The sequence below is a fragment of the Bufo bufo genome, chromosome 7 (genome assembly GCF_905171765.1).
Source record: "Bufo bufo chromosome 7, aBufBuf1.1, whole genome shotgun sequence".
Lineage (NCBI taxonomy): Eukaryota > Metazoa > Chordata > Amphibia > Anura > Bufonidae > Bufo > Bufo bufo.
The window spans coordinates 158,273,503-158,288,865 of record NC_053395.1 but is presented as its reverse complement, the minus strand read 5'-3'; the positions used below and the strand labels follow the sequence as shown (position 1 = coordinate 158,288,865).

Below are 15,363 nucleotides of genomic sequence, written 5' to 3'. Positions count from 1 at the left end.
AATGAAGACAGGCGTGGGATTTGAAATGCTGACAGGGCCAGCCGGAGGAGGAGAGCACTGCTGGCCCTGTCAATCAACAAGAGGAGGGGGCGGTTTTTTGCGGTGGCTACCAGCAACTAGACGCCCTACTTGCTGGTAGTGAAGTGATTAGCATATTTTAAAAGATCGTTTTTTAATGAAAAGAAGCCACAGACAAAAGGTAAGATCCCTATATAGGGAATAGTCGTTAAATAATGATTTTAACAACCCCCAAAAAAAAAAGGGTTTTGGGGGTGACAGAAGCCCTTTAAAGTGGCCCTGGACCCCATGTTGTAGGCAGGTCCAAATTGACATAAGGCAGAGAAACACAAGTAGATAGGACCAAAAGAGGCCACAAGTAGGCAGGAACAACAGAGGAGTAGGCGGAGCCAGCAATAACATAGTGGAGCAGCGATACAGTTGAATTTAGGAGGGCAGTTGTATAAGTACCTGATGTTCAGCATCAGATTGTTATGTGCCTGGCCAGCGGCCGTGAGGAGGGCTCAGGTGGCCCCTGGGCATAGGCTCAAGAAGAAATTTCCCTTTAGGGTCTATGGCCAATCCACCGCTGCTCCTCTCTCCTCGGCTGAGCATGCATGTATATGGGGGAGGGGGGAGGGATAGCTGCCAAAACAGTATTTGGTTAATAGCTATCTAAAATTTAAATGCCAGCTTTAGGGTTGTACTGTATATATCGAAGGCGCTACCTAATCTATCTATCTATCTGTCTATCTCATATTATCTATCTATTATCTATCTATCTATTATCTATCTATCTATCTGTCTGTCTATCTATCTATCTATCTATCTATCTATCTATCTATCTATAAACGTAAGAAATTCCACGGCACATCCAGGACGTAAAATCAAAGTAGTTTCTTTTTATTCACTTTTAAGTGAATAAAAAGAAACTACTTTGATTTTACGTCCTGGATGTGCCATGGAATTTCTTAAGTTTATTGATTATTTGGAGGTGGATCGCCCCCACAACCACTGGCACTCCACACCTACGCATTGAAACTGCTGTGCTGCCCAGTGTTGTTTTTTATCTATCTATCCATCTATCTATCTCATATTATCGCTCATATTATCTATGTATCTATCCATCTATCTATCTATCTATCTATAATCTATTTATATATCTATCTCACTGTTTGATATATTCAAAGAAAGACAAACTAATAAGGGTAATGGTCACCAGAAATATTTCCCTGCTAATACAGAGCCGCATCTACCAAAATGATGTGTATTTACCTTTACTTTTGTCTCAGACACTTCTCTCCCTTGGTGTCTGAAGTCATGAAGGCACCTGAAACGCAAAGCAACAAGAGAACGAGGAAAATATGAAATGCGGGAGCTCTTAAAGGTCAATAACAAAAATCACATTGCTGGGAAAAAAGAATCTAGCAATAACTGTAGTCAATAAGGCTGTGCTGCTATTTACTTCAATATTATGGAGGTACATTGCTCTTGGGGTGCTAGCGAGGGAAGCTTTACTGGTATTTCATTGGCATTCGCTGTTATCAAATACCATATATGTGTTGAGGGAAATGAGAAACATTTCAGGCTGAGCAAACATCACTTCTGTCTGGAAAATAATTTGATGTAGAAAGACACACTTGAAAGGGTTTTGTGCTTGAAGTCTTTTTTATTTTACTTTGGGTAATGCTTTATCACAGTGACATAACGCAGTATAGAGAACGTCTTGTACTTCATCCCATCATATGTAACCAAATGTATGACAGACTCATCGCCCTCGAAGCCTTTGTCTTCAGTCATTAACATAGTGGGCCTGTACTGTTTCATTGGGTACATCCTAAGGCTAGATCATATTATCCATGCTATTTTCTGGGCAGTCTTAGGCTGGCCATATAGCTACTGGAAAAAACAGGGATGTAGCTATAGGGGGTGCAGAGCTAGCAGTCACTACCCAGCCCAGAAACCTGATGGGGCCCAAAGACCCTTGTGCCTCATAAGAATATAACGGTATTATAGAAACCACAACACCGCCCGTGGGTACAACTAGGCCCATTTGTTGAGGAGTGGGGGTTTCATCTAATGCCTCCCCCCCCCCCCCATTACCAGCACCCGTTTTGGAACTGTGCCACACGTCTACCTACTGGTGCAACTTGAACCCTAGCCGTATCGTAGGCTGTATTTTTGCAGTATCAATTACTTGCATTTTTGATACAACGCCTCTAATGTTTCCCCATATGAGATTTTTTTCGAAACATGCATGTAGGGACTAACTACTATAGGGCGAACTAGGGCCAGTTTATTTATGGAAAGGTTCCGTACAGGGTCGCCCTTGTCAGGGCGGGTGATCTGTGGTTAGGTCACTAGGGCCAGAGTAGCACCCCAATTATAGGGCTATATTAGTGACTTTCAGTCCCCTTTTTGTCCTGCCTGCAACTTTTCCCTCTGGATACCTTCATCTTGCCTATTGGGAGAATCCAGTAGTCCTGGAAACGTACAACTGAGTGGTAGGACAACTGGTGTTATTTCAAGTGCCACCATGCACTATTATCACTATTACTTCTAAAGCATCTTTTTTCCAATTATTGATTTATTTTGTGATGCCTTATTCTGACAGAAGTTTTTGCTTGCTTTAGTTTCCAATTGAGTATATATTGTGTATCATGAGGGCCATCTATTTTATTATTCATGATTAAAAGTTAAGTTTTATTCATATTTAGTGAACTACAGATAATTTTTTGACCTTACTCCAGTTTCTGTACAATTTGGTCATCTACTGTATAACTATCCTTTTCCATTTGTATTATAGAAAGTGCATGCGGGTCAAGTTACACCTCTGGCAGGAGGGAAAGGGTTAGGTTAAGAATTTGCCAAGGGGGGGGTGCCATTTCAATTTTTGCAATCTGCTCCTCTGCCCCTGGCCACTAAGAACTGAGGGAAGGGGGCCCCAAGCTGAGCTCTTGCACCAGGTCCCATGGGTCTTTAGATATGCCCCTGGGAAGAACAGTTGTTAAGCTAACAGCTATTTCTCCCGACTATCCACCATATGCGAGTAAACTCAGTTATTCCAAGCATGTGTGTGTCCTCAATGGGGAAAGAAAAATAGGCCGCTCTTCCAGTAAATGATAAAAAGATATCTTTGTTTAAGTGGCTCCTGGAATAATCAGAATGCCTCCCATTATCTTCGTGGCTAGAGATGAGCGAAGTTCTGCCGAATTGGCCTATTCACCTAAATTCACTAAGAAAGTTGATTCATTCTGAATTAATTTGTCACGAATAGCTATAAATCAAGTATACCCAGGCCACTCTGCCTAGTCATATTCTTCCCACTTGGTGGCCCAATCTCAGTGTGATGGCTTGGAAGTTAACACTTTCCCGATCGACAGTAAATTTATGAAGACGGCCAGGCATTTAAAAATGGCGTGCACTGACTATTATAGGGCTGTTACATCACAAGGGATGACTACTGCGGATTGGCTGGCTGCACAGCATTGTGGGTGATCTTACCAGCAAGCACGAGGAATATCGGCTTCGTTGAAAATCAAAGTTTTTCTAAACTTCGGACCGAATTCCGCTCCTAATGCTTAGCTTCTCACAACAATATCCATGGCCATATAGTTAATTTTGTTTTATTATATAGTTTGTTAATTATTCTAAGCACTTTATTTTTGTACAGACCTGCAAGTCTGATTATTACCATCGGTCATATCCACTGGTCTGTTTGGTTTATACCTTTTAAAATTAAAAAACATATAAATAGTTTAGAAAAAATCTCACTTAAGAAGATAAGGATCAGGCATGTTTAAAACCAACAGCCCGATTCTTATTTCCCACAACATTTGCGGTTAGCGGTAATTTGGGTTACCCTATACAGCTAAAAAAGGGTTGGCTGATCCCCAAAACCGTTTTCATTATGGCCTGAAAGTGATTAACATAAAGGAAAAAAGCCAATGACCAGCTCTGTTCCAGTGCCAAGAATCTCATCCTCACTGCTATTTGACGTCCCGTCTGTCACCACGTGCACCGCTGCAGCCATTCACTGGCCTCAGTAGTCACATTCTGTTTGGAAACACGCCAACGCTGAGGCCAGTGAATGGATGGCGTGTCACAATTTGGGACCACAAGAGACTGGAAGCAGTAGGGATAAGACGGTGAATAGGAGAGTAGATATTTTTTTCCCCTTATGCTGATCACTTTCAGGACCATAATTAAAAGCTATAAGGGTTGGAGACCCCTTTAATACTACTGCATTCAGTGCATCATGTGCATCACAATATTATATAGCACTTATTTTTTATTCCAAGAGTGGCCTTTCCTGTATATTGATTTGCCAGCTACTGGAATGGGACGCCTGCATTTTGACATGAAAGCATTAAATGGAATGTAAAACATCATGCCGAGATAGCAATAAATTAGGTTTGAATGGAGCTGTACTTCAGGATCTTAATGTCAAGCCAAGGGAAATCTCTATTACTGTCATGTTTGCTGTAGGATGAGTTGATACAGGTTCTATAGGTTACTTACTGTCTTCAAACCTTCTCAGCACATGAAATCGGGAGATGGCGGGAATCACCCCATAGTTTAGTTTTTTTTTTAAGCTGCCAGATGCAACTGAATATTATAGTGCATTATAGAGCTGAATAAGATCTATAAATTCTGTGCTGTTGATATTCCACAGTAAATGTTTAGCAGTTTAAATGATGTAAAACAATAGAAAACATGTTTGATAAAGGTTTTCTTCTACGTCTGGAGGATTCCCATTGTTTGCATTGGACATCTGATGGTGTTAGGGATACTGTAGATGCTCTGTGATCAATGCTAGATTAATGTATAGTAGGGTCAAGCCTAAAGGCAGTCTTGCGGGAAGATCGCCTGCTAAAGGGGAAATTTACATGTGAATACATTAGATAGTGTATATTCATACGTAAATGATCTGTATTAATGTAGGGCCATATTCACGTATGCACAGTAAACTCCGGCAGTCTGTTCCAGCAGAAGAACAGACTGTTGGAGTTCACTGTATCTGGCATAGCCAGATACCACCATGCACCACCAGATCCCCATTCAATGTAATGTGATCTGGCAGGGATTCGGCCTCTTTCTGGCATACATACCAGCTTTCAGTTGAAAAGAAACTCTGCGTGTAGTATTTTTGGTCCGGCCAAACACCGGCATATACGTCAGATACAGTGAACTTTGGCAGTCTGTTCCTCCGCCGGAACAGACTGCCAGAGTTCACTGCGCATATGTGAATGCGGCCTTAGTTAGTCTCTGCTGTCTTGCTGACAGGAAGGTACCAAGGAAGAGGCTAAAGAGAGACTACAAATGGTTCTAGAATTAGTAAAAATAATTTTGTAAGCGCAGACAGATACCATATGATGTGTTGCCCACTTGATGGGTGGAGTTTAATGAACAAGGCAGTAGTTCGCAACAGGGTCCGGAACTGTAAATCCAGTGGTGTCCATGAAGGGCAGGTTTCACTCAGAGCCAGTTGTGACTACTGTAATACTTCTTTCATAACTAAAGGTAGTGACGAAACAGCACTAATGCCACAAACTCAGGCTGATGACCCATAGTTTCTTCCAGACACACCCTTCTCCATTCCTGTATTTACCAAAAAGCATGTCCAAGCATCTTGGTCTTGGACCCAGTTTCTCACTATTGCTTACTACTATACGAATAGCCACATTTTCTTATTTGGTTGTTTGCAAAAGGCCCCCCTTCACATATGGGCCAAGAGTTGGTAAATTTAAAGGTCGAAAATGACCATCTTTCAGACTTTTTAATGAGATGAAATTGAACAATGCAAACATATTTTATGATATCTGGTTAACTGTAAAACATACATTTTTTTGGCATAATTTGTAAGATTGAAAGAGATATTTGCCATCAGCATTGCAGTCAAGACTCCATAGAAGGGATTCTCAATCTTCATACCATGGAGTAACCCCTATCTGTACCTTAAAAAAGATCTGTGTTGGGAAAGAAAAAACATTCCTGTGATTCATTGATTGCTTTGCTTGTCCCTATGCCAAGCACCTTTGATCACCCTAAAATCATTGATTGCTAAAGAGTCAGATCTTGATGTTTCAAACTTCAAGAAACACCACAGCTTTCTAGAACCCTCATTCGAGGAAGTCTGTTCTTTAGTATCTAAATATGTTGTAGTGTATACATACACCCATAATTATGAGTTGGCATCACATGCTGCATGCGTTTTTCTTACTAGCTCATACAGCTCATGAATTCTATCCATTCTTATTTCCGTCATCCCATTTTCTTTCCTATCAGAGTGAAATTGGACACAGCCCTCCTCCTGCCTACACCCATATGTCAGGAGTAAGTATTTCCACATTGGCCTTCGATCTGTAAATGTCTTAACTGACTTATCCTCTGGTTGTTTTCTCTTTTTTTTTTTGTAGGGGTGTGTTGGGTTAGTCTCACATACGATGTCCATGTAACACATTGTCAGTCATACTTAGTATAAACTGGCCTAAATGACTGGCATAAATGGTTCCCCTCCCTGATCCTTCTGATATTGATATGAAGTTATGCCTCACTCCTCATTTCACTTACGTTTCATCTCCTTCCATATATTTTCATACTTAGCTTCATAGCATGAGAGAGGTTTGGCAGGGATTTTAGAAAGGCAATTGTTATAGCCCACACTGACTTTTACAGATCAACACCAGCACTGGGATGCTGATGGTACATTTGATAATAACCGTAAAAATCTGTACTACAAATGGCCATTTCATATTCTTGGCTCTATTCTTACATTTGTCAACCTTCCCCTTCTAAATTTCATACTAACTCTTTTCAGTATCAAATATTAATCTTTCTTTATTGTCGTGTCCAGCTGCCTAAAATAAATTTCATCTGACTAATAAGTATTAATTTATAAAATTTGCAGTTCCATTCCCCCATATAATAAGACAACCAAATGGTGCAGTCAGCAGAATTCTTTGTCTTTTTTATGCAGACTGCTACTATACTACCATGCAGTATGAGCTTCAAATCTGTCTTTGTCATTGACTTTTATGTGTCACATATTATCTGTGACAGGAGAAAGTAGAAGTCTATTAATGAATGGGAAAAAGGACCATTACGGAACAAAAAAATTACTGATTACTGTTGGATATAGTGCATTTCTATTACTAGTTCACAATACTATATTTATAATATGCAGTGAACTGAAATAGTAAATGGACTTGGACAGACTGATGTAGCTGAGTCATTAAGAATCACGGTGAAAAGGTTCAAGGTTCAAATAAAAGAAGCAGGCATTTTCTAATGCATATTTAAGTATCAAAAGAAAATATCCAGTAAGGAAGACAACTGGTACAGCAGAAGCTTTTGTAGAGCCTTTGGAAATATTAATTAGTAAAAAAAAAATCCACATTATGGCCATAACACCTTGACACTTGTGTATCCTCATAAACAGAGAACAAATAACAGTAGATATCAAACAGTTCATTATGAGAAGAGACTTGGAAGGAACAGTCTGGAGCATCATTAATAGAGAGTGTCCAGCACCATCACAGAAGGGATGGTGAATAGGAAGACAGCACGGTAATTGAATCAATCAGTCATTTGCTTTCTGATGCTGGGCCCAGGCTGTAGGTCAGCAAGTCATCAAAAGCTGTGGCAAATCCACTAATTACTCCTCTACAAGACAAAGCTGTTAACTCCCAGTAGTCTTTAACCCTGCAATCTCTGTTATGATGGCAAAAATCCCTCCTCATTCAAGAATTTTACATTTTTTGACCTAATTTCTAAGGAGTAAATATTCCTAACACTATACTCCAAGTTATAAGAGTCCTTATCTAGACATGTTAGATATGAATTATAATGGTCTATTACTATCTACAGTCGTACATTGTTATCATTCCCGATCTGCATTTCTCTCTTTGAGAGACACTAGACCTGGTCTTTGAAACATGGTAAAGTCAAAGAAACACATGAGAGACATGTCTTCATACATGTCAAGATTACATCAGTTTTTCATTTTAATTAAATTTGCTGACTGCGTGCTATTATTATAATAATCTCTCTTCTTTGAGAAGACCACCACCAAAAAGACCATGTTTCAAAGCAGCTACCTCAAAGAAGTTCACTTTATATAATTGTATTTTTTCTTTATTTCTTACTCTGGGTTTAGCTTCAAATAAAAAGAAAATATCAAAATCTACACTAAACTACCCTTCCTGTAGCTACAGTACTGGTATTGCATTCATAGCAGTACACCCCTGTGCACTTAAGTCCATGGAATACACATAATAGGAACAGAACTGTCAATAGCTGCTTGTTGATAGTTTACAAGTTAAAACTGCAAATATGATTTAAAAAAAATAAAACTCATGCAACAGTTTCTCACTACTTAGGCAATGGATAAATGGTCAACACAGTGGAAACTGCAGCTCAATGTTTTCAAATGTAATATTGTGCACTTATTTTAAGTATCATATTTGTAAGTCTGTGCTAGCCAGAACTTCAGAAGGGAAGGATTTAGATGTTCTGATTTCTGACAACTTCAAAATGAATCAACAGAGTAAGAAAGCAGTAAGGAAACCAAGTAGGGTGCTGGGCTACATAGCTGGTGGTATTACCAATGGAAGGAGGGAATTGTGATTTTTAGCCTTCTAGTAAGAACACCTCTGGAAAACTGTGTTCAGTTCTGGAGACCTCACCTACAAAAATACTTTGATAACATAAACATGTCCAAAGACAGTCTACAAAATGGTAGAACTCACCAGAAAAGACTCAACTGGTGTCTGTCAGTATAATACATTGTACCGCAAAAGCGGAACAATGCATTATAGAACAGAAGAAAAGATCACCTTGTAAAGTCCCTTGCAAAAAAAGCTTCCCTCCTCATATTTGGTTTTGCTGTGTCCTACACAGTTAGTAAGTAAATCCCAGACTTTATTTTTTATTTTTGCTTATTTAAAAAAAAGTTAATAAATAAAATAAAAAAACGATCAAAAAGTATTATGTAACCCAAAATGATACCAATGAAAAAATACAAGTCTTGCTGCAAAAATAAAGCCCTAAAAAAAAAATGTTATGGGTCTTAGGATACTGCAATGCAAAAACATTTTCTTTTTTTGTTTAAAAAAAGGTTTTTATTTTGCAAAAATAGTAAAACAAAAAAAATATGTATCTGGTATCACTGGAATTGTACTGACCCAGGGAGTAAGGTTATAATGTTATTTATGCTGAAAGATTTATGTGCCACAATTTGAAAAAAATAAAAAAGGTACTGGGTGCCTTCACACACGGCATTAGCCCTAATAGTAAACAGTCTTTGTACTAAACAGGAGAATGAGTTGCAATGGGTAGATGATTGCAGAAAATCATTTTTTACAGATGTTCAGCAATCAGTTCTGCTTAAACAAATATGATTTTCTGCACTGTGGCACCAACTATTTGGGTGAAGCGCGATATGATGTATGGACAAGTGATATATGCAACAAACTCATTTAGACGGTTTGATTGCTTGTGATCCGTATTGTCTTTGATGTTTCCCTACTGGCCCAATTTTGAGTCAGGATATAAATAGAGAAGGTATTCCAGATCAGTCAGATTGGGGTTCCTTGGGCCCACCAGGGGAAATTATTCTCAGGACCCAAACCCCATCTCCTCAGTAAGGTCTAATATGTTTTGATTAAGAGAAATAGAATGACCCTAGTGGTAAGGTATTGACTCCAAAGGCAGCTCCAAATGATTTTTTTCCTAGACCTTTGGGTCTCACTATTGTATCAGACCCTGAGCCCACCGGATAATCCTCTGGTACTCTGGTGGGCCAGTCTGACACTTTTTCAGATCATCTTTATCCTTTCTTTACCTAGGGATCTCTGATCACGATGCTGATAAGGTTTTGGCAACTTAAAGTGAAAAGTGTGTTGTACTAAAAAATATCATCATATAATTAACTCAGTGATATGCAGTATAAAAGGATGCTAGTATATAAATAATATGTATGGTTTATAAGAGTTAAGGCTTATGCACACGACCGCAGGCCATCCGTGTCTGTATTGTGCATGTTCACACTTGAGTTATTTGGTCAAAGATTTCAATTAGTGATTTTGGGCCAAAACCAGGTGCGGCTCAAAAACACAGAACAGGTACAGATCTTTCCATTCTATCTTATTTCTGAGTAGGCTTCAGTACAGTTTTTGGCTCACAATAATTGATGGAAATAACTGACCAAAAACTGAACTGTGAACTCAGCCTTAGGGCAAATTGTGGTCCAGCCATGTGCATGAGCCCTTAGGACTGTGATGGCTAACCTCCGGCACTCCAGCTGTGGTAAAAATACAACTCCCAAGATGAACACTTGCTTGGCTGTTCTCAGAACTCCAAAGAAATGAATGGAGCATGCTGGGAGTCGTAGTTTCACCACAGCTGGAGTGCCCGAGGTTAGCCATCACAGCCTTAGGAGAACATTTATCAAAGGTGGAATGTCTGTTTTCTGGCAGAAATTTGTTGCATATTTTGGCGCATGCTTCTTTTAATGACATTTGGTCTCCTGCACCACTTGGAATTCAGATCATGTGGAATTCAGATCATGTTTGCTCTAAAGAACATTTTAATGTCTAATATGTCTAGTGCAAAGATGTTGCAACGCCACAACAGACTCCCACATGGCGTAATTTCATATGCCTGATGCATCTTTTTAACTCTGCAAAAATTACCATTCCTGTGCGTCAAATCATAAGTTTGATGCACAAACAAAAATGAAAGACAGTCTTAAAAATTACGAAAATGATAAATGCTCCCTTCCCAGTGTCTGCATCCAGTTTTCACAGTTTCCTTACAATACCATTCAAAGAATACAAAAACTATTCTAAGATTACAAGAAAGAATGCCAATCAATGTAATCAAAGTCAGTCAAACCAACAAGACATAGAAGGAAATGTATCAAGACTGGTGTAAAGGAAAACTGGCTTAGTTGCAACCAGATCCCACCTTTCATTTTTCACAGTTTCTTTGGAAAATAAAAGGAGAAATCTGATTGGTTGCTATGGGCAACTAAGCCAGTTTTACACCAGTTTTGATAAATCTCCCTCATAGTATATACCACAAGATCTTTGATTGGGAACTATTCACTTACAGACTAAGGTTAAAGGGAAACTCCTCCACATAAATGCAAATCCATTCAATGCTGTATAATGCATTGTCGGTAATTTATTTCTTCTTTGTTTTTACTAATCTTGGTAGAGAAATATGGATAATTTAAGAGTACCAATTTGCTTTTAGGTCTGTGAACTGTGGATGAGTCCCAGTACCATTGTAGAACACTGAAATTTACAGCCATGCAAACAAAAAGTTCCAAAGTCTGTTTAGTGACATTTTTAGACAATGTAGCTTTCTTAAGTGTTTTATTTTACTGCCAAGTCTGACTACAGTAACTCATGAAACCTGCATTTTGGCAATAAAAGCCCACCTACGATACTGCAAATAGTCTATTTCCTTTGAAAAATAGATCCTGAATAGATCCAATTTCAGTTAGTGTGTACAGTATTCCAAGTGACCTCAATATAGCCCACCAGGATAGAACTCACCTAACAAAGAACCAGAGGATTATCTGGTGACCCACCATAGGTTCTCACACGAGATAGAATCCCAAGGGTCTGGAGAAGACAACTCAAGCTCTTTCATTGGGGGCTGGAACCAACCACGTGCCACTAGGGTCTATCTCTTATGCTTTAGATCAATGGTCCTCAACTCCAGTCCTCAGGGCCCACCTGCCGGTCATGTTTTCAGGGTTTCCTTAGTATTGGGCAGCTGATATAATTAGTGTCCATCCATCAGGATTTACCACAGGTATACATTCTGTGGGATACTCCTAAATCCTGACCGGCAAGTGGGCCCCGAGGCCTGGAGTTGGGGAACCCTGCTTTAGATCACTTATAGCAACAAAGTGTACAATGCAATCAAAAGCTGATGTGTACATATTGTATTCTGCATGAGGACACAATCAATTTCTTTGGTGGCTCCAAGGAACCCAATCTGACTGTGTAATAGACTTACATTTTATGCATCTGATAAATCAGCACAGTCTCATGTTTCATGGAAAGTCAGGTAAAAACAGTTTTCCTCCTTTTTTACCTTTGACAGAATCAGTTTGTGTATCGAGATGGAGGCTACACAACACAAGAATCAGTGACCCTGCCATACAGGCCTCCTGCTTGTCCCATACCAGAAGTTCCTACAGTCCAAGGTGCAACTTCTGAAGTGTTTGAAGATACATGCTGCAATGGAACTCTCCGCAAACAGAATACAGAACGAGCTCCAGAGGACAGTAGTCTACAAAGATACAGTGCTGACCCCACTGCATTTGTACGGGAACGTACCTCAAGGGGCGTTGTAGGAGAAGATGGTTACATGACACCCTTGAAAGAAAAACCGAAGACAGGTTGGTCAACAGCATTATTGTTTTAATCATTATCCTTTTATGTTTAATATTGCATACAGTATACCTGTTGGCATCCACATCTGCAAATATGTTAGTACTTAATCATTAGTAGGCTGGCCATGAACTTCAGATACCTAATGGATAGCTACTGCTTGTTCAAAAAAAAGCTATTCCTCCTGATCCCCCTTCTTCCATTTTCAATGGGGAGTAGTCTAGCAGTAGTCTTACACCTATGACAGTATCTTATCTCTAGTCAGAATAAAATGATCTGGCATGCATAATTCACTATGGCAACCTTTCTTCATTGCAACATGCTGTTGGGAAAGAGTCAGGGAGAGTCAGGACACCTTTATACACATTGGAATGTCAACCGATCCAGCAAAAATCTAATGTGGTCACCTTCACAGTATATTACTTAAAGGGGCTTATGTAAGTTTAGATCAGCATAAAATGTAGTCCTTGTTTAAAGATTTAGCGTATGGCCACATGTTCAGGTTTCTGCATCCAGTTTTGGAAGCCAAAATCAGAAGTGGATCATGAAAGGACTGAAACATGACAAATATAACATCTCCTCTATTTTCAATTCACTCCTGGTTATGATTTCCAAAACTGCTTGAAGAGAGCTGACCATGTGGCACTAGTTCTAGCCTTAAAATCGTATGTCAGGCTTTTCCAGGCAGAGAAACAGCCTTCCAGAGTTCATTGTATCCATAATGGGCCAGAGCACCACCAGGCCCATTGACTATAATAGTACCCGGCGGGGATCCAGCCTGTTTCAGGAATTAGTGTTTGGATTTTCTGCAAGCATTTTTTGTCCATCCAAATCCTGCCACTAATGCCAGAAACAGGGCAGATCCCTGCCAGGTCCCATGATAGTCAATGGGCTCTGGCAGGGAAAGGCAATATCTAGCTATGCCGGATACAGTGAACTCCGGCAGGCTGTTCATGTGCCGGAACAGCCTGCCAGAAGATTTTAACACTAATGTGCAACTAGTCTTAGGAACCTAGTAAGGAACAATTTTCTGAAAAAATCTTTTCTCAGAATAATATTCGTATACTATGCAATGAGTCTGCCCTATCACCTACTTTATTGGTACATCTAAAACCTTAATGCAGCAAACAAAAAGGTACAGATGATGCTCTGCTGTTAAAAGCCATTCATGGTTTTTATCTAACCAGATAGGGGCCTGTAGTAGAAGAAAAATAACTATTGTAATCCTCACCCACTGAAGTTTCTCAGACATGGCCTTGGCATCTATAGCATTACAGCTGCTATGGAAGCTATTTCTCCTGGCAGAAAGTTCACATACTCTAGTCTACTGTCAGTCATTAGCATATACTAAAATAAGATACTTACTTTAATTAATTATCAGTCATGCCATTTAAAATGTCCAAAAACAACTTTTCTTTTCTAGACTACTTAAACCCTGTGGAAGAGAATCCTTTTGTCTCGAGAAGAAAAAATGGTGATCTCCAAGCTCTTGATAACCCTGAATACCACAATGGACCCAATGGGCAACCAAAATCAGAGGATGAATATGTCAATGAGCACCTTTACTTTAATTCTTATGCCAAGCCTATGGAAAATGTTGAATTCATGAAAAGCAATGGACTAACTGTGCCAGAAAAAGCCAAAAAGGCATTTGACAACCCAGAGTACTGGAACCATAGCTTGCCTCCCAGGAGCACCATTCAACACCCAGATTATCTACATGAGTACAGCACAAAATATTTTTATAAGCAAAATGGACGGATCAGGCCTGTGGTTGCAGAAAATCCAGAATACCTGACAGAGTTCACTCTGAAGCCAGGCACTGTCCTCCCCCCTCCACCTTACAGGCACCGGAACACTGTTGTGTAGAACTTTCAGTATTATTGATATTGGGAGAAACCCATGAAATCCCATAGAGTCCTTGAGCCCTCCTACTTTAATAGCCACCTTACTTCCTCAGGTGTGCTCTCTCATGTAAGATCTCTCCCATCAGAAGGTAAAAGAATGAAATAGGTTAGTTTATTATTATTTATTAAAGAGAGCACTTGATGATGTCCGTTCCTGACCGGCAGCTCATTCATTATTGGCAATTTCTCATCAGCTTTCCAGACACTGGTAGAAACCATGGAACAACTTATGATGCTGTAGCAACTGATCACCTCATATTTCATGTTTCCATTTTGCAGACATTGTAATATATATTTTAACTCAAAGCAGTATTTCAAGAAGAACCAAATTGAAAAGAAAAAAATCTATATTTTACAGTAACTACATTGATACTGTGAATTACCAGTCAGTTAAACTAGAGAAATTGATTGCGTCTTCCTCTGCAGAGCACCTCATTGACTGTGGGCTGAGGAGGCATGGTTCTCTTTGCTAACTTTGAATATTATTATTATTATTATTATTTTTGTTAGGTTTTCATATCACAGGGTTTGTATTTTTTTTTTATATGAGAATAATTGATATGCAAAGTATAGTTTGAGCTATGATATATTAGTGCAGCAAATTTTAGTCACATTGTAAAAAGGTGATCGTATTACGATCTGTTGCTTTATAGCATACAAGGTGACGTATTTGCCAATTATGAATTCAACTGGAAAGATAAAATGGGACTTAACTGGTATGATTTTCAGTTTCACAACAGTATAAACCCAAGACATCATCAGCTGTATCAGTATAAGTCCTCTGTCATGGTCCTATGAATGCCAAAAATACATGTGTTGGGTGATCAAGTCCAACTGATGACCGTCTTATGAGACATGCCACTTTTGGTTAAAAATATATAATAACCATGGATTTTTTATAATATTCTTTCAACCCTCTAAATCATAGCATTACTACCATGAATCCAGAACTTCGTACCTGCTTTGCATTTTGCATCCAAATCTACACAAACCTATTCATTTAAAAACCCAGGACCAGTGAAGGCTTGCTTAAGGATTACTGAGACAAA

General features: G+C 39.2%; 1 protein-coding gene across 2 annotated transcripts in view; it reads left to right on the top strand.

The window, feature by feature from the left end:
* Positions 1-14,573, top strand: part of ERBB4 (erb-b2 receptor tyrosine kinase 4) — a 1,172,496-nt gene extending 1,157,923 nt beyond the window's left edge. Inside the window, exons 26-28 of one of the 2 annotated variants that reach the window (XM_040439645.1) lie at positions 6,286-6,333; positions 12,118-12,415; positions 13,831-14,573. In XM_040439645.1, the coding sequence (XP_040295579.1) occupies positions 6,286-6,333; positions 12,118-12,415; positions 13,831-14,276 (792 nt within the window). In that variant the 3' untranslated portion in view covers positions 14,277-14,573. The remainder of the gene's footprint in view (positions 1-6,285; positions 6,334-12,117; positions 12,416-13,830) is intronic. The other variant, XM_040439646.1, reaches the window with a different exon arrangement.
* Positions 14,574-15,363: the final 790 nt, after the last annotated feature.